This window comes from Pleuronectes platessa, chromosome 6, assembly GCF_947347685.1.
Source record: "Pleuronectes platessa chromosome 6, fPlePla1.1, whole genome shotgun sequence".
Classification (NCBI taxonomy): domain Eukaryota; kingdom Metazoa; phylum Chordata; class Actinopteri; order Pleuronectiformes; family Pleuronectidae; genus Pleuronectes; species Pleuronectes platessa.
In genome coordinates this window covers 11,181,798-11,205,330 of record NC_070631.1, presented here as the reverse complement: position 1 = coordinate 11,205,330, position 23,533 = coordinate 11,181,798, and the positions used below count along the sequence as shown (strand labels likewise).

The window sequence follows — 23,533 nt, the reverse complement described above, 5'->3', positions numbered from 1 at the left end:
CTGGCAAATGCATTACGCCAATGATTGTCCTCACTGAGATAGAAGTGTAAGTGCATGTGTGAGCCGGCTCCTGTGACAGCATGTTTGTGTGCATGGGCATATGTGTGTGTAGAGACGTGTGAGGATGCGTGTGTAATTTGGGGATTTGTAGGTGCAGCATGAGTCTGAGGAGATGTGCTGTGTGTTAGAATGAGCCGCCGTCTATACTTGGGACTCGCCTGCGGCTATGTGTGCACGACAAGGAGCAAGAGGAGATGGTGAGAGAGGGAGGGAGAGAGAGAGAGAGGGAGAGAGAGAGAGAGAGAGAGAGAGAGAGAGAGAGAGAGAGAGAGAAGGATGTGAGGAGGGTGAGCGGAGTGAGAGAGGCAGAGGGAGGATGACAAAGAAGAGAGTACGGGTGGGAGGGAGAGGATGAGAGGAGGGAAGGTGCAGCGAGGAGAGGAGAGGGGGGGCTGTGACGCACGCTGGCTGGCTGTGCGCGCTGCCGATTGGCCGCCGCCGCTGCCAGTCAGAGGAGCTGGGCTACAGCCACTGCCGGAGGAGCAGATTATGAAGCGGAGCTCGACCAGCGGCAGTCTCCTCTCACTGTCTCCATGGCTGCACACGCGCTCCTCCTCTGCTCCCTCGCCTTGCTGTCCGCTCTCAGCCGGCCCGGCCTCTCCTTCTCCGAGGACGAGGAGCTGCAGCCGGGACTCATCTATGAAGAAGTGCCTGAAATCCTGGAGAGGAGGTAAATCCATCCTCTCTCTCTCTCTCTCTCTCTCTCTCTCTCTCTCTCTCTCTCTCTCTCTCTCTCTCTATCTTTGTCTTTCTCTCTCTACGGGCTATGAACAGGGGGGGTTGGGGGGGGGGGCTTAGGTGGAGGAGGGGGAGGGGAGGGGTACAGGGAGATGCATGCAGGGATGCTGGGATGATGATGTGCTCTCTTGTGGAGGAGGAGGGTGGTGGTGGTGGTGGTGGGGGGGGGGTCTTTCTGTCTCTACAGCCCCCCCTTACTTACCTCCCTTCCATTCTCCCCATCTCACCTTGGGGTTGTGTCACAAGCCGTGGATGCAGGCAGGTCCCCCCCCCCCCCCCCCCCCTCCCAGTGTGTCAGAGGCAGGCTTTGTTTGTCTCAGTCTTGGGGACTGCATCAGACGCTGCTCATCGATCACGGGGCTGTTGTCTCTGCACAGTGTAGTGCTGGTCTGGCAGCGGGCAGCGGGCCTGCAGGAGAGGTGCAGGAGAGGAGGGGAGGTAAACAAGGTTGGGACGTGCAGGAGAGTAGAGGATGCATCAGGGATGGTCTGCTGGGGTCTGTTTACTGATGCAGTCATTGAGGGAGCGAGAAGGAGAGAGAGAGAGGAGAGGAGTGAGGAATGGAGGGGGGGGGGGGGGGTGGTAGATTCTAGCTGGCCATGTCTGCATAATACACATTCAGTCCTGCAGGTCAAATCTGGATAAAATATTCTGGGGGCACTCACAACAGTGTCACAGGGACAGGACTGAGCCGGCAGCCAGGGCCTATGCTAGCTCCATGTCCGCTCACACAGCCGACACATCCAGGCACAGACCTATAGTGTTGTGCCGGAGCCATGTAAGGCTCTTGAAACGATACCATGCGTGATGGCTCCTCTATAGCGCAAAAGGCTCATCAAAGCCATGCTATGCTGCATTTTGCAACACAACGCTCTTTAGCCATTGTTCGAATGATCCACTCTCTTTATTGTTGCTCCTCCAGCACAGTGATAACACTTGAATCGTTCGAGGATGACAGATTATCACTGTCACGCCTTTTATTTAGTGCACAATCTAATCTGTGCACATGTTCGCAATTCAAATAACTTGGATTTAGAATTCAATATGCAGAGTCTCGTGGGCCTGCTCCCATTCCGGCTCAATCTCGTGCTTGTGACACCCTGGCAGATCCCAATCTTAACTTCTCCCCGCAGTGGCCCCGGCAGAGAGCAGAGACATTAATTTCTCCTGAGGGTTCGGAGCCCGTATATTCCCTGGATCAAAGTTTGTGCGTAACTCTGCGACGTAACACCTCCAGTCCCCCGTCACAGCTCTGTTCTCAGCTCTGACACACTCCAAGATACCGTTATATAAGAGCAGCCTTACATGGCTCTCACTTCAGAGGCCTTGTGCATTGTATGGTTGTGGGAAATGCAGAGGGAAAGGTACAGTGAGGCCAGACGCCTCCTCTGCTGAGCAGGAAGATGATGAAGACAAAATGTTCAGCGAGCCATATTGTCAGTGGTGAATGTGGAACTGTGACCAAACACTGGCTGGAAGGGACCTCCTGCATTGTAATATTTATCTTTTATTTCCTTTTGCATTTATCATGATCCATATACTTTCTTTTAAATTAAGTTCACAATACATGTTTTGAATAGTTGCCTGTAGAGTTTTGCCTGAGTAAAACTATTTGCAGCTCAAAGCCTCATCTATGACTTGCCAAGTATAGAAGTTTTACATAATACTTTCTATGGTACAATTTGCATATGAATACAATACAATACAATACAATGCAAAGATCATACGTGAGAGAAAAACTGCAGCTGTTTAGTTTGTAGATATAAACAATTACAATTAAAGCTGGTCACATGTTGTAATGAGGAGCATGGACTTGATGGTATATTATGAAATATTCCAATATTTAAAAACATGTCTCTAGCCAAGAGAAAATGAGTAAAGTGCAACATTTAATAAGATATAAAATATACAATAATATGTTATATTTGTACATGAAGTAAAATAATTCACTGAATTGCTAATGAAAAATGTGAAGTTGTCATGGCTGGGCAAAAAACAAAAACAAAAAACAAATTACGCAAGTCAATTAGATATGACCTATTTTCTTGAGCCTGGTGCGACACGCTCAAGTGACATCCCATCATTCACACTGTCCAATGAAACATGGTCACTGACACATATACAGTCAGCAGAGAAGCACAGGAAATATAAAGGTGAACTCATGCGTTTGTTGATCAGCTGCTCCATCAGTTTATGGAGTATTTTGTGTGTGTAGTTATAAAGGTTTATCTGTGTGAGTGGAGTCAACATACACTAACATGTATCTTAAAACTGTTAAACACTGACAAAGTGACCCAAATGTAGCCACAGATTAGAGGTCAAATGGGGGGGGGGGGGGGGGGGGGGGTCGCTCAATGATCCCCTTTCATTGAAACAGTAAAAAGACCAACAGCTGATTCACACACAATTAGACTTCATGAAAGTGTGTACGCTGTTTATTTTAAACAGAAGGATTTAGAAACCAACGACACAGAGGATTGATCTGGTCAAAATGAAATATATGTGAAATTTATTTTTTGAAAGCAGCCATGATGTTGGGCTTTACAAACCAGCATTGAAGCATTTGATCTCCAAAGTGTAGGAAGCTACTGCAGCACTTGACCTGAGGTCAAAGTTGAAGCTGCAATCAAAGCGACACTGAAACAACAGCGCGGCTCTAAGCACTGACACACAAAAGTCTCAGTTAATCTAAAGCTCAATGTTGTTGGTCTTGTTGTCTTTCGGCTGCTTGTCTGAGTGGTCGACACAGTAGATCTCCATCTGCGTATCTATTTAGCGTAGCTACTTATGCTGGCAGCAACCTGGGTTTCGGGGAGCTAGGGGTTGGAACCTGGACAATAGCTGCTGAACCACCTGAGCCACGGCCCCACATTAGTTAACTCCCGAAGCTTAATCTGCGTGAAGAAATCTATTAATAGGCCTGCACCTGCACCGTGTAGGATTAAGTTGTGTTTTCCTGCCTCGTCAGGGACACAATTATTTAGTAACTCACGGAGCACTTTTTAATTAAATAAATGTAAAAACATTTAACACCGCAATATGAATATCTGTGACATTAACATGATTTTGCATAAGTAGTTCCCCTTGTACATTATGAAATACTATTGTAGTCTGGTTTCAAATTTCATGCAGGCATATTACGAGGAAATATGAGTAGAAGATTACATCACCTAGTCTGATCTACTATTGATTTACACAATGACAGGGGTTAGGGTGAAAAATCAAACCCCAATCGCCTCGTTCACGTTCAGGCACATGTTACCCTTCGTGTTCGTGAAAATTATATATGGAATTTGTAGTTTTCACGAAGCTAAATGAACCCCACAGGAAATAGGTAACCACTGCACTCAACACCACCAACTGCTTTGGATACAGAGGCTTCGATGGAGCGACCGTGGTTCACAGAGAGGCCGAGTGCAGTGGCTCAGCGCTCTATGGCAACAGAGGCCAAACGGACTTGTTTACAAGTTTGTGGAGCAGGCACCACACCTTCCCTCTGCTCAGCAGCACGCAGCACAGGCACAGACGAGGGGTGATAAGCATCCATCCGTCTGTGGGCGCCAGCGAGGATGTCCACCGGAAAATAATCGATGGAAATGCATCGATCGAGAGGCAATCAGTATCTAAGATGATTTCATTCTGGTTAATATTTAAAAGCCATTTACTTTGCTAAATATAGCCGCGAGCGTTCGATCGTCCCGGTGCATCTCGGTCAGTCTCGCGCCGATCGTTCTGCACATATGTTTATTGCAGTTGCGTGTTTGTGCCCATGTTTTGAGGAGCGAGGTGAGTCAAGGAGTGGCTCTGGCATGGCTTTGATTATATAAAGGGCCTGTTCAGCACCCAGGCACCGTGTGACAGGCTGAGCCAATGACGGGGCCGCAGCAGTCCTGGGTTGCTGACCTCGCGGAACTGGCACAGGAACAAACGGCTTTAGTTAGCACTCACACACACTCGCACATACTCCTCTGGCCCCTCTCAGCCAGCTGAGGCCTGGGTGTAGGTGCAGGGGAAGTGCTTCATCACTTGTGTTGGAGAGTGTGTGTGTGTGTGTGTGTGCACGTTTGCAGCTTGTTTACAACAATCCCAGACTGGCTGTGCAGTGCATACATAGGTAAATCAGACATAATGGGGATATTTAACCTTATGCTAAAGCAAAGTGATAAGTGGTCAGAGTCCAAGTATCTACTGCACGACTGAGGTTTCAGTCACCGGTTGGCTGCCAAAGGAATAATGCATTTGGCAGGCCTTTCGTGGACAAACATGCTTACCCAGCATTCATCTGGGCAGATGTAAATATTTAGATTCACCATCCGCATAAACTCTCATGTTTCATTCATAAGTTCATAGCCACGAATACACATGCACACATGCCTACCAGTACGTGCTCTCACACAAACACACACACGCTCACCCAGAGAGCTGCTAATCTAGCCAATCATGATGCTGACGTTGAAGGTGGCAGAAACACACACACACACACACACACACACACACACACACACACACACACACACTGGAATGTAGGTTTGAAAAGCTTGTGAATAGGGAGCGACAGCTTACTGTCCAAGCTGATCATTTACTTGCGTTAACAGACATCCTCGTGCAGCCGTCACCATCAGATGAACCAAAGTTGAAGCTTTTTTCAAATTCATTTGATCTATTGAGAAAAAAAACACCTGATCACTCTACAGGTATTTGATCAGAGCCTCCACACAGTAATAATCAGCTAAATGTGCGATACCATGAGCTTGTATTGTGGCAGAGTTTCATTGTGTCTATATGAAATATAGGTCCAAGAAATCTGCCAAAAATAGGGCACTAAATTTTACCAGGAAACTAAATAACCTTTGGTCAGCGGAACTCAACTCAATTACCATAATATGGCCATGGTCAAGGTTCAAAGAGTGTTCACTAAGTCACAATTTCGGAGGTCAGTTCAAATCTATTAATTAGCCCCTTAGCCGTCCAGAATGCCTCAGGCTCTGACATAATGCCTAATCTCTTCATCTTGTTCAGGGACTATGAGTTACCATATTTGGGTGGTGGTGGACCTGGCCTGCATTTACCACTAATCCTAATCCATCTGACAGTAAACTATACAATATTGTCCAGGTGCAAACTGGACCAGACAGGCATATAATAGCTTCAGGCTGCTGGCATTAATATGTCTGCCAATGCACTGCAACCACAACTTCCAGCGTGAGCAGAAACCGGACCTGTTACTTATTTTTCAGTTGCTAGCCGTTAGCTGAATCTGCTCAACTTGCTCTGACCCTTTTTTTAAATGTAGCTAAACAGTGTCGGAGATATTATGCACGGCACATGGAGGAATGAGCCCTGACTCATCGTTTCCCAACCCCTTCTTTCACAGAACGAAGGTCACAGTTGTCATTGATTGGTCAATTAGCTTAGCGGTATGTGGGGCAGGCCTTGGTTTCCACTCACTGGGTTACGATCCGAGAGAAACAGAGTGTGAGCTGTCCCTGACAACGGTAGTCATTGACTGGTTTTAGATGTAGTATAAATATTCATGAAAGCATCTTCAGTGTGTCTTTATCTTCTGAAAGGGTCTTTCCTTCAAGAACATTACTATTCAACCTGAGGGAAAAGAAAAGACATTCCTCGCGGACGTTGCTTTTGTTGTGCTGCAGTTCATAAAACGATTTGAAGTATCTCCGAGCAAATCCGTAAACAGACTGAAGGGAAGCCTCCTGACGGGACACCAAACGGCAGACGATATTTGTCATGTGCTCTCCCACAGATCTTAGGAGGTTTACCTTTCGACAAGCCCATTATAACTGGCTATTGTGTGGAGATTAACAAATCAGCCCAGATGATCGCCGAGGACAGGATGGGACAGAGGACACAGTCGCAGCAATGGCTGGACCATCACAACAAGGAAAACCGACCATGTCAGCGCGGCTCAGTAAGCCCATTGCTGCAGCATTACGTCTTTGATTAGACAGTTAAAAGGATCAGGATTAGCTCGGAGAAGTCCGAGGCTTTGCAGGGTTTAGTTAGACTGAGAGGAGGATGTACATGTCAGGGAGAAGGCAACTGTTCGTCCTTTGTCTCCCGTTCACAATGTAGGTCAGTCCCACATCAAAGATCGGTCATTTGGTAAAAGCAGCACACCGCGACGGAGACACCGCACAGACCCAATGACTGTGTGAACTGCTCATGAAATTCAGTGGGCGAATAATCTGGAAATGAGAGAAGAGAGAGGGAGCGACAGGGAACGGCACGCAACTAAAGTTCATGGTTAGCATCGCAGCCCCGAGGCCATATGGGTGCATCCAAATTAAAACATTTGTATTCATGCTGAGATTATTGTTGCCACTCTCATACATATTAATTAAAACAAAAGCTGGAAAAGATGTGATGTGTGTAAACAGCTAGTTGCCAGTTAATTATGTAAATCCATCCATCCAACCAAATATCGAATATCCTTTGAGGGGGGGGAGCTGGCATTGGACAGGAGGGGGGGTACACCCTGGACAGAGAGTCAGCGTATCACATGGTCAACGTACAAAGACAAACAACTGTTCACGCTCGCAATCACACACTAATTATTCAACTTAAATATAGGTTATAAGGTTAGGTTGTTTTGAGAGATGTTGACTCAACTTCATATGATTTGCAATTTGTGGTGCTGTTGACTTGAAGTGCGACGTGCTGACATGTATTTCTATCAATTTATCAACCCCATTTATACCAATGGGGTTAAATAACAGACAATTCCCTTTATTTCACAAAAACAGTTCAACAGCATCAAAAATGAACATTGAAACATTCATGAGAATATAATTATTGCAGGACACTGCATTTGACCTCTTTTTATGCCAAAATTTGTGCATATAAAAAGGTTTAAATCCCTAAGAGATGCTATTGACTACTTCCCCCATGTCCAGTAAAGGAGTTAGCTTTTCTTCCCCCCCCCCCGGTGCTTCATGATGGATGTCACAAATGTACCCGGAAACTGAGAGGCTCTCTCACCTTGTTGTCTTGCCAGTGTTGCACCTTGCACACTACGAAGGGGGAAAAAATCTCTGCTGTACGTTGTTCCCAAAATGTAAAAAAAACAATAAGGACACAAACAATCATGGTTATTTACGTGTCAGTTAGTTTTGGTTTGGTGTTTGAGGTTCTTTACAACTTGAAAAGCATAATGTAGCTCTGTGGTTGCCAATAAATACAGTATGCATTATGTGATATACACTCGTTTAGAAGCACACCTACAGTATAATGTTGCATAAAATGTGCACGAGGACTTAGACTAACATGTAAAGCAATTGTGTTTCAGTGTGTGTTTGCTGCATCAGCATTAACCAGACAATTAACATTCTTGTTCAAGGGGGGAAATGCCAAACAAGCATCCTGTGCACATTACGGAGTATTATCTGAAAAAAGAAAAGAAAAAAAGAGAGAAAAACCTCAGACACTTCCGTGCATCTCGCAATCATTAGACCTCATTGTGTCTTCTCTCTTTTCCCGCAGCGAAGAGAATCCCAAACAAGCAACAAGAGTCACATCAAGTAAGTAACAAATCCAGTGTGACACAAGGCCTGATTCAATCAAACCTGCCACGGTTATTTTGATGCTGACGTGTTGGATAGATAGATAGTCCTGACAAACGCATTTCATCCTGAACGCTGGAGACATCTTTGCTACATTGTAAAACAAGACTATCCTGAAGTGTGTGGCATGTGTGTGTGTGTGTTTGCATGTGTGTGTGTGTGTGTGTGTGATGCACCTAAATGGCAATTCAGATGCATGGCTATGTTTAGGCCCTTTGACGAAATAGGGAGAGCGAAAATAGCGACTGAGGCATTCCTTTAGATTATATGGTGGAAAATCATATGTTTCTGGAACAGGATGAACCGTATTTGTAAACACTGAACAATAGTACCGTAGCTGTGAGATAAACTGCTGATGAGTCACTGTGATGACGCAAAACAACTGGAAATAGATAGGAGCCCGAGCACCGAGGTGTACACACAATCTCTTTGTGCTTGTGTTTGTGTGTCTGCAGTGAGAAATCTGCTCAACTTTTATGATTAGGTTGTAATCAGCTTAATATGTGTACTGATATAATCTTCCGTGTTTGTGTGCGTGTTTCCAGGTCAAGATGGTGGTTACGGCTTAGAAAGTGAAGAGTTTGTTCTGTCGCCGGAAGATGAAAACCCGCTCAGGAGAATACTGCAGGTACACACTCGCTACCTCTTCTATTGACACCCACACACATCCACTCATACGCACACACACACACACACACACACACACACACACACACATCTGCACACACAATGGGGTACCGGCAAACAAAAGCGAGCACACTCACACATGCACACTGCTTGACCTTGAATGTGGGAATATTGTTGGTTTCACATTCACCAGCGGTAAAACATCCTCGCCACCCACACGTACAGGACCACTCTGACTGAAAATTCTGTGAAACCATATGCTGCATCAGCTGGAGCATCCAGGCAGGGTTACATGTGCCATATGGATTAACTGATTCCGTGCAGAAACCTCTCCTGAACCACTGTGTTCAGTATTGCCGCTTTTAACCATTTTTTTGGAAAATTGTCCTCGCAGATAGCTCACATTTCCAATCAATAATCTTTAAAGAAACAAATAAAAATAATAATCAATTCATAGCCTACGTGACTGCTACTTAACACGTCTTGTCAAATAGTGCTGGATTAGCCCAAATGCCCTCCAATGAGACGTGGCCTCTGAGAGAAGAGATTAAAAAGCAAGAGGAGGCAGTTTGTGCCTGCACGGCACAGATGCAGTCTGCTATATGTACATTGGGAAAGCATCTGTTTTCTACAGAGAAGACAACCGTGCTCCCTCCTCGTTGTGAGACTCAGTGATGGTTGGAGCATTGAACTGGACATGATTCTGACGACCAGGTGCTTTAAATGGGGCAAGATGTTTTGGATCAGTTGTGTAGAAGACGTACGTCATAGGCTGCCAGATAGGGATGTAAACAGATTGCTCTGATGCATGTTGTATAAGAACAATCTTACTGAAATAACTGCATGCTGTACTCAGTGGAGCAGGATAACTCAAATGTGTATTTATGGCTGTGTCCTGTGTTCACGCTGATTAAATCTCTTCATGACATCCTGGACATTTGAAGTCAACCTTTTTTTATCCGACAGCCAAATAAGAGCTCTGCTTTTTGCTTCTTCGTGATGCTAGATGAGAACAAGGATGAGAAAATCCTTGCAAACTCTGTTTCTGGGCCACATCCTTTGAAGCATCCCTCTTCAACCTGTCTGAAAAAAAAAAGAATCTGGTCACCCACTAGAGGGCAGACAAAGAATGAAAAACTCCTACCACCCACAACTTGCTCGCCAGATTACTGCAGTTTCTTCATTTCCCCTGTACCTAATTCCTCTCTTTGTATGTTTGCAGCCATTTAACTGGCACCAGAACGGGATGTCTACCAGTAAGAGGAAGCTGCTCCAGTCTCTGATGGGACCGTACGGCCCTCTGAGTGTGTCTTACAATGGGAAGACCTGTATCCTCTTCAAGGCAAAGCGCCTGGCAATCCGCTACAGAAACCATACCTTCATCGATCTGACCGAGAGGGTCTTTAACACCAACGCACCGGTGGACACTAAAGGTTCCATCTGCACCAAGGAGAAAGCCACGTGAGTCAAACCAAGATGTACACAAATAGTGCCATGCTCATATATAACAAGACAGGAATGGCACATACAGTGACAAATATATTTCAAAAGCTCACTTATGTACATAGAAATCCAAGTCATCAGCTTAAGTTTGATATATTTGTACTAGAGCTGGGTAATAACACAATACTTATACTAATTTTCATCAATAGCAACATGAGAAATGTTTAATATAGATCAATATGATGCATATGCATTGTGTAAGGACACTGACGAGGTACAACACACAAATGATTTACCTCAGATTTACAAAATGTTTTGCTGTTTATCAGGTGTTTGTCATTCTCTGCCCATAAAAGAAGAGTTTAAGTGTGTAAACTCACACAGAAATAATGATGTGATATAATGTTTGGCCATCTTGCCCAGCCCTTATTTTTACTATTACACACACAAATAGAAATGAAGTGATCTAAGGAAATGCTAAGCACTGTGTCTACAGGAGAGTAATGGTTTGATGTCCTCAGCTGAGAATTCCCTTGATTTATTGTGTTTAATCTTCTCCGTTTCATATTTGTGCTCCTCTCCTGCAACAGGCTTTCATTGAGGTTCGGTGACGTGGAGGATTTACGAGGTCTAGTAATCAGGTAAAATGCACGTGTACTACCAACAATTTCAAAAAATGTGTATATCTCATTGAATAGTCCATTGGATGTAAAATATACAGAATGGAACGTACAGGTTTACATGTGTGAGGTTTTGTGTGCAACTGAATTGTCTCCTCTGTCAGACTTCAGATGTCCAACACGTTTTACGAGGCCGCCGGTCAAAACTGGTTCACACTGGACAGCGTTCACATCCACTACAACTGGACCCAGGAGGCCACGTTCAACGCCAGCGAGGTCTACGCTCCGGCCACCTCCTCCTACCATTGCCAGCACGTCAGCAGCCTGCACAAATATGACACCCTGCTAGTGCCCAGCTCCCACACTGACACATCAGCAAACTGGCACATCACTTTCACTGATTTCCAGGTACACCTTTGGCACAAGGAGCCCGTCCTTCGTCGTGTTACTCTACCAGCAATGTGTGCACGACCACTGTATCGTGATCTTTCTCCTCAGTTTTTTTTTTCCGTGTGCATGAGTTTGGATTTTGCTTGACAACATTTTACTTTTGTGTTCCGCCCCTTTGGCAGTTAGCGAGTCGGTCTGTCAGTCTGTCTGTTCGCTGTCTGTTCAGCCATCTGCTAGGTTGTCTCAATCTGTCCCATCTGCCCCGTGTGTCTGTGCTTGGTAAGCCCAGTAAGAGCCAGTTGTCCTCTTTAGTTCCACCTAATCTCTCTCTTTCCGCCTCCTCTCTGCTCCTCCAGATCCAGGCCTTCAATGTGCTGTCGGACAAGTTTGCGTCGGCCAGCGACTGTGCCACTTTCCTGACGCCGGCCATCCTGATGGGCCTGGTGACGTCGTTGATCCTGCTCCTGGTCCTAGCCTACGCCCTGCACATGGTGGTACACCTCAAGCACATCGACCGCTATGAGGAACACAAAGCTACAGTCTACTTTCCCCGTAGTCCGGAGGCCGAGTTGCCAGACAAGAACAGCCTGTGAAGACGAATGAGAAGAGCTGGATAAGAAAGGGGAGGAGAGGGAGAGAAAAAAGCTGAGGAGCTGAGGAGCAAGTGAATACAAGAGTGAAAAAGTATCCGCCACTGAATATTTGTTAAACAAAACGACAAAACAAAACTTTGCCTGTTCATATGAAAACCTTGTCAGTCTTAAATACTTTAAGTAAACGCAGACCGTGGTTGGATACTTTTTCTTCTTTCCTCATTGACCTGCATCTTGGCATCCATATTTTTCAAAAAAAAAGGCCTTTGGATGTTCAAGCCTCTCCCTGAGAGATGGATCCTGATCCTAATGTCAAAGGTCACGGACAGCCCCAGGGCCCTGAAGGACAACGACGCGTACAGGCCTTTACCCCAGCCAGCCATTAAAACCACAACAGGCTAGCAACTGTGGCTAACACAGCTAACACCAGATGCTCCTGATTAAGTGTATGTATTACATGGCTCACAAGTGTCACATTACAAGCTTTCATCACACACATCGACCTTCCAGCTTTCATTACAGTGTATTTTGTTGAATACCGCTGCAAGAAATATATACTTCAAACAGCCAGTTTTATAGCTAAAATAGCCGTATCAGCTGCATGCCATAAATTGCTGTTCTACCTGGGCTAGTGCAGTGTTTCCTAATGATAAGGATTACAGAGAGCCTTGCATGAGTTGCAGTTTAAAATGATCAGACACGGCACAAAGCAGAAGGAGCTTGAAAAGCTTTTGAGCGTAAGGGAACGGAAAAATATCGGGAACCACTGGTCTAGCATCTGGCTGGAGTGAACGGACCAGCACTACTGACCCTTCAGAGCCTCTGGCGTCTCTCACCTCACCCCCGAACTTGATTGCTCGCTTGGGACTTAACTGTGAAAATGGCCTTTTACAGACCAGCCAGACAAAGGGGGGGTTCTATAAACTAGCACAACAATTGGTTAGCTGCGAAAAGCACTAACAAACTATCGAAGACTAAGGAACTATGCTGCACAAGACGGCCCGTCTGGGGGCATGGCAGGAACGCAGGTCTTGGGAATGACTTGGCTCTCTAAGAGTCGAGCGCTTGCACCAGGGAGGCCATGGATCCTCCATCCGTCCACACCACTGGATTTGACTGCCAAAGTGAAGCTACAAAGGAGTTGCCATAAAATATGGTGAGTGACAGTGAGACAATGTGAAAATGAAAGCTACCCATTTCAGCTATGTACAAAACAAAAAACACGTGTGTACAGAAATGTCACTCTGCGGAGGTCTTTTTTTTTTTATATACAATGTAATCATGAACTACTAGTAGGTACAGGATGACTATGCTAATCCTCATAACCAAAAGGATAAACAAGCTGTAGATACATTAAGGTCTCTATACGATCATAGCTGTTTACTATCTTCAAATATTGCACAACTAATAAACATAGGTACAAGTAAGACATTGTGCTATGAGGATTGGTGAAAGTATCAATGCGTATGATTTTTTTCTACCAAGTATGAACATATTACACTGTCTGTCTATTTGTTTTACGCCGGGCCAGACAATGCAAGGTCCGAGTTTCATCCCACTGTAAATTACAGAACAAATTCCCCCCATAGAAGGACGATACCATGGAATGCCCTCCGCCGTCCACCCACTGGAACTCATAGATGCCATTATTTTGCCAGAAGCCACACTAGCAGCCGTAACAGCATCAGTAAGTCATTACTACTGATAAAAACACTCAGCATGACAGTAAATAGATATCTTAACATTCGATATGGCAGTTCTGTCAGTCTGTAGCAGTGTGAAATGTGTTCTTTGGTCATAAATGTATCCTACAACGTATGAAATGAGTGGTGGCGGTTTGTCCGAGGACCAACTGATGTAGATTGAACAATAAATGATATTCAGAGGAAAACGTGTGCTGTTGTGTGTGTGTTGATGTGTTGGGCAGGATACCATATACTGTTCCTGATGTAATGTGATCTTATCGTTAATTGCTATTTAACCCAGAGCTTTCCAACCCGGTGTCTAGGTCCTCTGCCAGCTCCGTGTCCCGCTCCTGAGGGCCATCTGCTGCCTCCTCTCACCTCTCTCTGACCTAAAATGTCAGACTGGCACAGTTTACCTCCCCTGTCAGACACCTTCTTGCATTGTGCTTCATAGACAATCATCATAGCCATATGATGATTTGTAATTTCAAACCAGAGCCCCGGTGTCATCTTCCTTCTTCTGCTGATAAGATTAATTTGTATACAAGACCCCGCTTAGTGTCAACTGTACATTGTTTTATTTTCACTGGAGTTTGCTAGGCTCCATTGCACCCGATACAAACTCACAAACAGTAGTTGAATTAGATTTAATGGATGATGAGAAAGTCGCATTCACAACTCAGTAAAACTTATGTGTGCAAAAGTTACACGCCAACCTATGGGAAAATAGGTGAAATTAAAACATGGACACACAAGCCCAGCAGCCAATCAATGTTAATCCTTTCTTCAGATGTTAATGCACTTTTTCAGTAGACTAATGAAGCATGTGACCGGTCAGATAGTTAGCGATAAAAAGTCAATTTAAGCTGACATGCATTTACATGAGAAACAAAACCTTTTCTATATGCCTATTAGATGCAAGACAAGCTTGTGATCTACGGGGACATCTAGTGGCAACAAGTGGTCCTACAGCAACTACCTTCAGGACACATTAGAGTACATTTCTCGGTAAAGGCCCAACATCCTCCTGATGAAACCACGTTTAAATTCACACACTCATAAATATCAGGCCCCTAAACATTACAGATTTTTAATTATCATAATCCATCAATTATTCTCTGAGAACTCAATGAAAATTTTGTGACAAACTTCCAATCTAACGTATATCCTCCCCCATGATCTACATCTGCACCAAAATATGATGATTTCTTCTGTTACTCATACCACATCCTTCTACCAGGTTTCGTGGTTATTTGTCCATTAGCTTTTGCGGTATCCAGTCCACAAACAAACAAACCAAACAACAAACAGACAGGGGTGAAAAACAAACATGCCAGACATTAATCATGTGTATTGAAATATGCTGTGCAAGTCGTTTTTATATTCCCCTCTAACCATTATTGGCTATAACTGTAAAATCACATCTTGCACTATCACGATACGATACAATATACTTGTTTGTCCCCGTAGGGAAATTAATCTCACTATATGCTCTCATCCATTTTTGATGCCCTGCTACAGCAGCAATACGAGACGTCAGTGGTGGAGTAGTTCCCCCTAGTGGCTAAATATATTTATTGTTTGCAGTCTGCAATTGTTGTATGAGGGAAGAATAAATAATGTGTGAAGAGCAATGGGGGTAAAAGTACTCTGATAGTTTGCTGAAGTTAAAGAATAATAAATCAGACTAGAAATACCCCATCATTAGTAAATGTCCTGCACTCAAACCCTTAATTGATTAAACATGCACATCTTTCCCATCAAGATAGACTTTAAGCAGCATGTACTCATTATGCACAATCATTTCCTCTGCAGTTACTGATATATATATTTTATTTATGATTTAGAGGATTTACAGGCTATTTCAAAGGGTTAGGAGATGTTTAATGGGACAGACAGAAGACAATTCAAAGTTCAGATGCACAGATCTGTATAATTCTTTTAATTAATTAATAACAATTGATGTGTTAATGATGTACTCTGGGCTTTGAAATCTAATGGTCTAATGGAAATCTAATGGTTTTGTATTTATATAGTGCTTTTCTAGTCTTGATGACCACTCAAAGCGCTTTACAGTACAGTTTTTACATTCACCCATTCATTCATACAGTGCATCTATTCGCAGAACTTTGTTATTCTATGGGGGCCATTCAGGGTTCAGCATCTTGCCCAAGGACACTTCGGCATGCAGATGGGTCAGACTGGGGATCGAACTGCCGACCTTCAGGTTTAAGGACGACCACTCTATCCCTCAGCCACAGCCGCCCCTAATGTTTTTGTTACTTTGTGATTTCGTGACTTGTAAATATAGGATTGTAAATCATGATTATTAGGCACAAAGCATTGCATGGTGCATAAACCCTTTTGTTTTTCATAGGATTTATTTTGTCCTCCATCTTTCGACAACTTTTGGAACATGCTCAAATGCACTGAAAACTTCACAGACGTTTGGTCTGCGAATTTAAATGATATATATTTTTGGGGTCATCTGCAGTTGTTTATTGAAAAATGTCCCTTTCGTGGGGCATTTCTTTTATTCATTGTCTTTGTTTACAGATTCATATGAATGTTGATTGGTGTGATCTTATGGCTTGATGGTCGATGTTATCTAAATGCTGCTAACGTTGTCTTATCGAATGACATCACTGTAATCTGGGGGGCCATTTACTCCAGACAAAGCTGCTCCAGGACCAGAGAGGACATGATACAACTGTTTTCATAGGATGAGAATGTAAACTGAAAAAAACCAACACAATTAATGAAGAAATTAAAGAGAAAAATGTATGCTAAACTGAACTGCTGGTTGGAATTTGCATGAAAAATCAGTTAAAATGATTTCAAGAGCAAAGAAAGAGTTAAATATGGGCTGTTAATACTTTTAACATCATATCTTTGTGCTCCAAAAAAACATCCAGTGTCTCTAGCTCACGATCCATCACTTGCCTATGCTCTTTAAGGAACTGGAGTAATTTTTCTACATATTGACTTTCAGGGGTAAATGTTTTATGTTGAGTTGTGACTGTTTGAGCTTCAAGTAAAACAACAATGATCTACTGACACCAGGGTTTTTAAAAGTCTCAGACTGTGACGCCTCCCCTCAGACACATTCAAGTTCCTACCTGTAGTTTATCTTGTTGTGTAGATGTCTATGTGATCATGATTTGTGTTGTTTCATCCCATAAACACTCCACAGTTGAGCAGAGATGGCCTCATACTGTTGTTTGACATAATGCCAAATATAAACTAAGGTCTGACTCTGCACTGAGGTATTTATTAGTTTGTGACACAGAGAAAGTGGTGGAAACAACATTATTGACGTAAACTGCAGTATCTCTGAACAGGGAACTGTGTCTTTAACCATATTACACATTTGTTCACTTCCATTCACTGAGCCTCATCTGAAATTGTTTGGAGCTACTTTAAAAACCTCTGATCTACACTCATGGATACATTATAGCACCTTATAAATTGTATGTTGTATTATATTAGACTTTATTTGGTTAATGATCTTTATTGAGGCGATATGATACAATACAGTTTTTGTTATACTTTCAAAATAAAACCTTCACTCACACCCACAAGAATCCACACCCACATCACCATCTGGGTCTGTTCAGCCAATGAGATTGCGGCCTGCTCTGTACTGATCCCGCCTCTCTACCTTTAAACATGGCGCCTCCCTCTGCAGAGGAGTGTGTCACAGAGCATCTGCTCCTGCAGCAGCTTCACCTGCAGCTCTGTCTCCAGACAAACTCTGGATCTCAGACTGTGAACATGGAGACATGAGGCCTGGTGCTGGAGGTGAGTCCAGCACAGCCACAGCATCTCACCTTACTTCCTCATTCATGATCTTCTGTGGGTTTGTTTGGGGAGATGGTTCACTAGTGGAGGAGAAGCTGAACTGAGCAGAACTGAAACATTTAGCAGAGATCCTGTATAGTTTTGTGAAAGAAGAGCTCTTACTTCGTCTCAAATTCCAGACTCAGAGTTGCCAAAATAAATCTTTTTCTTCTCTCTCACTACTTTATATAAAGAATAAAGATCCCTTGTGTTCACAGACAGAAACCTTTGTAAATTCAAATCGAAAATGTATGCTTGGTTGAAGTTGATACAACTTTAAATGTCTCTACAACAGTCTCAAGTTACGTGTTGATAGATAAGCCACTGAATCACTTAGGGTCAAGTTTATTACACTGAAATAACATTTAAGACATTTATCTTATAAGGCCGAGAGCAAACGTTCCCTCCTTAATGATTTAAAGTCTGTGAGGATTGAGGAACAACTGTTGTAAAGGCTTCACCAGCAGAAAAAGCTCATCAGCTTTTGTGATTATACTGCTTTATTTACAGTTTACATTATTTATAATTATTTTTTAACATTTTAAACAGGTGTATTTTAAAAGCAGGAGGCTTGTTGTTTCTTTTATGACTTGCATATTTGAGCTTGCATTTTTACCATGTATCCACTAGAGGTCAGTATAACAGAGCATTAAGTAACATGGACATGACTCGAGCCCAGAGACAGATACATGGGAGAGTTATTACAAATATATTTGAAGTAGAATATCCTTAACATTAGGTTAGTTTTTAACAGAAAATCAAGTTTTTGTAAATGTAATAGATGTATCAGATAGATGTGGTGTTCATCACAGAGGTCATAGCCACAGTTACTGACCTGATGTGTAGTTTGACTGTGGAAGGTAATTGTCGAAAGTTTCATAATTTTCTTTTGCCCTTAAAAATTATCATCTTTAATTTCTGGATGGATGGATGGATGGATATAAACTTATAATTTGTTCCTCAAAGCGGAGGTGGTTAACTAGTAGTTAGATAAGAGGAATATAGGACTGGAATGTCACTGGTTCGAGGCCACAGGCTGGCAATGACACCTAGACCAGAGATTGAACCAGACAATGGATCCAGTCAAGTCCAAGAGGAGTGACAGATCTCCCCATCCCACTGTCTAATTGCCCCTGAGCAAGGCACCTTACTCCCCTCTAACATCTGCTCTCCGGGCGCTTTCCAATGTGTAGCTGCCCACTGCTCTGTGTGGTCCCTGCCCTTGTGTGCGTTGTGTCCACTTACAGATGGGTTAAAGCAGAGGCTGAATTTCCCAGTTGCATGCAGCATGATTGTGTGTTTATGATTGGTGCGGTACGAAGAGAGGAAATCTTAAATAGTCTTGATTGATTATTGTTTCACTCAGTTTCTGTGTATCTGGTTGTGCCTCTGCAGTCAGAAAGTGTTTCCTCATTGCATGCTCTAGATGTCACTGTTCACTTGTGTTTGCTTGACTTTTTGTTGGCTAACAAAAATATTAAATGAGCAACAAAATAGATAAATCAAAAGCTTTTTGAAATCCAGGGAGGAGATTCTTTGTGTTTGACCATGACACTGGAGACTTTTATTTGAACAAACTTCCGTCAGTCATCTAGAGTTCCCCTCCTTCCCTGAGACATAAATGAAAGAGTCATGTTTAGAGTTTGTTGTTAATCTCTCCCTGTGCAGAACTACAGAGCGAGGATGCTCGCAGTGCTCAAAGCTGGGGATTCGGACTCTGTGGCTGCAGCCTGTGTGGAGACAGATAGGCCTGCCTGTTTTATATGTAAAGCTGCCAGCCAGAAAGCATGGGTCCGCAGGGTACCCCCCGCACATCTCCTTTGTTGCAGCCAAACTGTGGCGGGGTCCCACTGTCTAAGCTGCTTTGCATTCTGAGAGCACAAGAGATGGGAAGGACACTCAGGACGGTAGGTGGGTGAAGTTGGACCTTTTGGGGAATCCATGTTTACACTGTTTGCACACAGCTGGCTGGGGACTGCAGGCAGCGTCCTGTTTGGAAACAAGGCGGGCAGAAGACAAGATGATTCACCTTCTTGAGTTCCTCCATTTTTCTTTTTATATTCCTTTTCTTCAAGTAAATAGAGATAATCACGCTCAGCCTTTCAGTGCCCAGGAGGACTCTGCACTGTCAATCATTGATGTGACCCAATGGGACAGTTTAATGTGTCTCAGGACTGCGATTCAACTATTAATTGAACATCACAGTCGAGCCAATCCCAGCCTTCGAGTTCCTCGTCCTCTATCTGCACCGCCGCAGTGAATGGCCTCATTTTAGCCTCTCGGGTTTGTTATCATTGCAAATGAGCTGGTTATCAACAACACAGCCTAGACTATGGGGCTTAAACAAATAAACAGTGTTAGGAAGAGAGGATTGTGGATGTGTCCTACAGAAGCTCAGTCGGTGTGTTTTAAAGATGTGTTTAGTTGTGTTATGTGTGTTGTATTTGTTTTTTTTAGAGGTGGGAGTTCAGATTTTCTTCTCAGCCTCATTGCAATTTCCTGTAACAAGGGGCATGGCTGTGGTTCTTCAGACCGACAGTTTGATGGCCGATTTGAAAATATACCTTTTTTAATAAGGTGCAGTGAGGCACGGCCAGCACGACGTGAGAAAAAGATAATAAAAGAGATAATGTATCTGGAATAAGCTGAGGACCGGGGGAAGGAAAAGAAAGAATAATGGGGTACAGAGGACTGGTAGCAGCAAGGTGTTTTTTCCTTTAATTGAAGAGGCTGCGGGGATGTAAAATGAAATGGGACGCTTTGGGCAAATCAGTTGTGTGAACGTGTTGTTGAATGTAGAACATATTAGGGCCGTTTTTAATCTCCTACGCAAAATAATGCAAATAACACAGACGTCCTCCTTGGCTGCCCATAATGAAGTCCCGGCTCCCATCAAGACTTTTCTTTCAGGCAATCAGACAGCTGCTTGAGACGTTTCACACTGTGTGTTTGAAGATGGAAAATAAAATTGACAAGTTTACCACCAAATAACAAAAGTTTGACTATCCACACAATTTGTACAATAGATTTACTCATTCTTTTTTTATTATCGCTGTAGACCTCCCTAGACCCTCTTCTCTCATTTTTCACCCATCTCCTGTTTCTGTTCTCTCTCTCTCTCTCTCTTTCCGACTCTTCTATTTTTAGGTGGAGTGCCTTTAATTATGCATGTTGTCATAGTGCTTTTAGTATTACTGTCGTTTATGAAGATGGGTGGATCCCGCGCGCACACACAGCTCAGTCCCTGCTCTCTGTTTGTTTACCTGGTTTGCACTGCATCTCAGCGCAACCCTAGCATGAGGACACAGTGGAAAGTGGAAGATATGAAATTGTTGTGATGCTCGGTTGGCATCGGAATGCAGACATGGCGGAATGGGGGGGAAATGGTATATGTGTCAGACTGGGTAGAATAGAAAGTCTTTAATGTGATAGAAAGTAGGACATGAAATCAGAGAGGCCACGTATCTATACATTTAACACAGGATGCAAGTGATTGGCCATTAGTTATTGCACAAAATTGATATTGCACTTAAACATTTATGTCAATATATCATATTTATGAATAGAAGAAAGGCCCAGGGAAACACATTTTCTTGTGTCTATTCTCGTTGTCCTGCATGATTGTGATTACCTGCCTACATAACAAACAAAACAACACATGATAGTCAGTCACACACTCGCATGGCATCACTTCGACTTCCTGTCAGACCTGATAATCATAAACTTTACCGAATGTGCATCAGATTCTTAAAAAGTACGAGGCTTCCGTTTATTCATAGCACGGCGTATTTCTTCTGACAAGAAAAAAGCACAGGAGGGAAATTTGTGTGGAACTATGTGCAAAATAATCCGTGTGGATATCGGTTTGAGCACCGTGCGATAGCCGAGAAGTCAGAGCGCCTCTTGCATTTCCTCGCAAGCCGCAAAGTGCAGAGAGCCATGCTGATTCGTCACCAGCATGACACTCGCTGATTTCTAACAAGACACACTCTTAAATACCAGATTATATGGCACAACAAATCTGCTCCTTCCTCTGCCTCGGTCATACTGTGCTCCGGTTGCTTTCAATTTCCCGGCCTGTCTTTCTTCAGCACCTTCTTCCCTCTCTCATTTTATGCTTTAGCCTTTTTAAAAAGCAGACGGCTTCCTTCCTCGTGTGTCTTCCAGTCTATGTATTCTTTCTTCACCTGCATTCCTCCACGTGTCCGTGTTCCCCCCTTATCCCTGTTAATATACGGGATCCACCCTCTTTCTCTAGTCTTTCATCTCCTCTCTGACCATCTCCGCCCCTCCTCAACCAGGCACTCCATTGTTTTGATATATGACCTAATTACGTGGTTAATTGAGGTTCTTGTAGCTGCCACACAGTTGGGGGGGGGGGGGGGGGGGAGTATATCTAGTCTTTACAGTAGATATGAAGGTCATGGACAGTGTGATTTTATTTTTTTATTTGCCAAACTAAAGTACAGAGAACGCACATGTCCAGGATCCAAACTGAAGCTCAGGCCAGAATCTCTTGATTTCTTGACAATTCCCGTGTGGTGGTTCAATTCCCTTATGGTGGTTCAACAATACCAAAGGTCCCCTGTCCATCCCGGGACTTGCACTCTTCCAGCAGCTCCATTCTTTCATAAATGGCTCAATGTTCTGATTTGTATCTCTGACCAAAGGAAACGACTAGTGGTGCATAATTGCTTTTCAACGCAATTCTGTTCTCTAATATGCATTTCATTCTGTGGAAATGTTTCGATGGCAGATGAGTCTCTGGTGTCCTTTTTAGCCAGTCCTGAGCACTCATTGATTTTCACAGTGTATCTTCCTCTCTTGGTTTCCAACTCTTTTCTTTCTTGTCTTTTGCTGAACAAGCCTTTTCTTTCTTTCACTATATTGACTGCTTGTCAGAAGACACCAGCTGCAGGACAGTGCAGTTCTGCATCTGCTCTGTCGCTCTCTGCTCTACAGGAGTTTGTCAAATATTTATTCTAACATAAGCATGCAATCATGCAAGAAACATGCAGAAAATAGCATTGTGTTGTAAACTGTGCGATATGACTATTCTCTTTTTGGAATGTGGGATATTACAGTTTTCAGGTTAGCATCCCTTTATAGCGACGCAGCTTGAAGAAGCAATGCAGGATGAACATGTCCCAAGTCATTTGGTTCCTATAAGCAGAAATCCGTCTGACCGAACAACACCCGTCCAGTGCAGTTAACCAAAGTGCAAACATAAAACAGTAAAAACCCCCACCCTTAATAATTGATTGAAATGTCTAAATTATTCAGAAACTGAATAAAGGACTTCAAATGTATAATTTGCCTCCTAAGACTTTGGGGCTCTAAGCAGCTGCTAACAGTTTAATCCATGCTTCAGGGCAGCTATGCAGATCTTCTCAGGTGTAAAACTTGGAACACTTTGCCACAATACATAGTCTCTGGCACCATTTATCCATGGAGGATTTCCTGAACTTTTATCACTCAGGAAAAAAAATGCAACTTCCAAACTAAAATGGATCTGGTCCCTAATTCGTTAATTTTGGATGTAAAAAATTATTGTTATGCTTCCGTGCTGGAGGAACATCTCCATGGAATCCTTTCAAATTTGGTACAAAATAATGTTATCTTGGAATCACACAGAAATTGGAATTTGGAGATCAGAGGTCAAAGTCATTCCCTCAACAGAATCCTTACAAATTTGATCCATTTGCCTGCTCACACAATTTGGTGGCCTCACAAAACACGTTATTGTCAGTTTGAATGTAAATTTAAAGACTGTGTTTAAGGCATTTCTTCAAATTTGGACCAGTTGTCATTTGGACTTGGATATGACTTCATATGAGTCTGGGAAGAAAGCTGTATTCGACTGAAAGTGCACTGGCTGGCGGAGGCACACAACTGCAGGGCGTTAATTTGAGTTCTTGCTGTGTTAAACTGGCAACCAAACATCCACAGTCATTTTC

General features: G+C 43.4%; 1 protein-coding gene across 1 annotated transcript; it reads left to right on the top strand.

Annotated features, from left to right (window-relative positions):
* Positions 1 to 593: 593 nt before the first annotated feature.
* Positions 594 to 12,051, top strand: LOC128441940 (uncharacterized). Its single transcript, XM_053424072.1, has 8 exons — positions 594 to 730; positions 4,174 to 4,417; positions 6,563 to 6,713; positions 8,924 to 9,006; positions 10,228 to 10,466; positions 11,039 to 11,089; positions 11,233 to 11,476; positions 11,815 to 12,051. The coding sequence occupies exons 1-8, from the start codon at positions 594 to 596 to the stop codon at positions 12,049 to 12,051; spliced, it is 1,386 nt and encodes a 461-aa protein (XP_053280047.1).
* Positions 12,052 to 23,533: the final 11,482 nt, after the last annotated feature.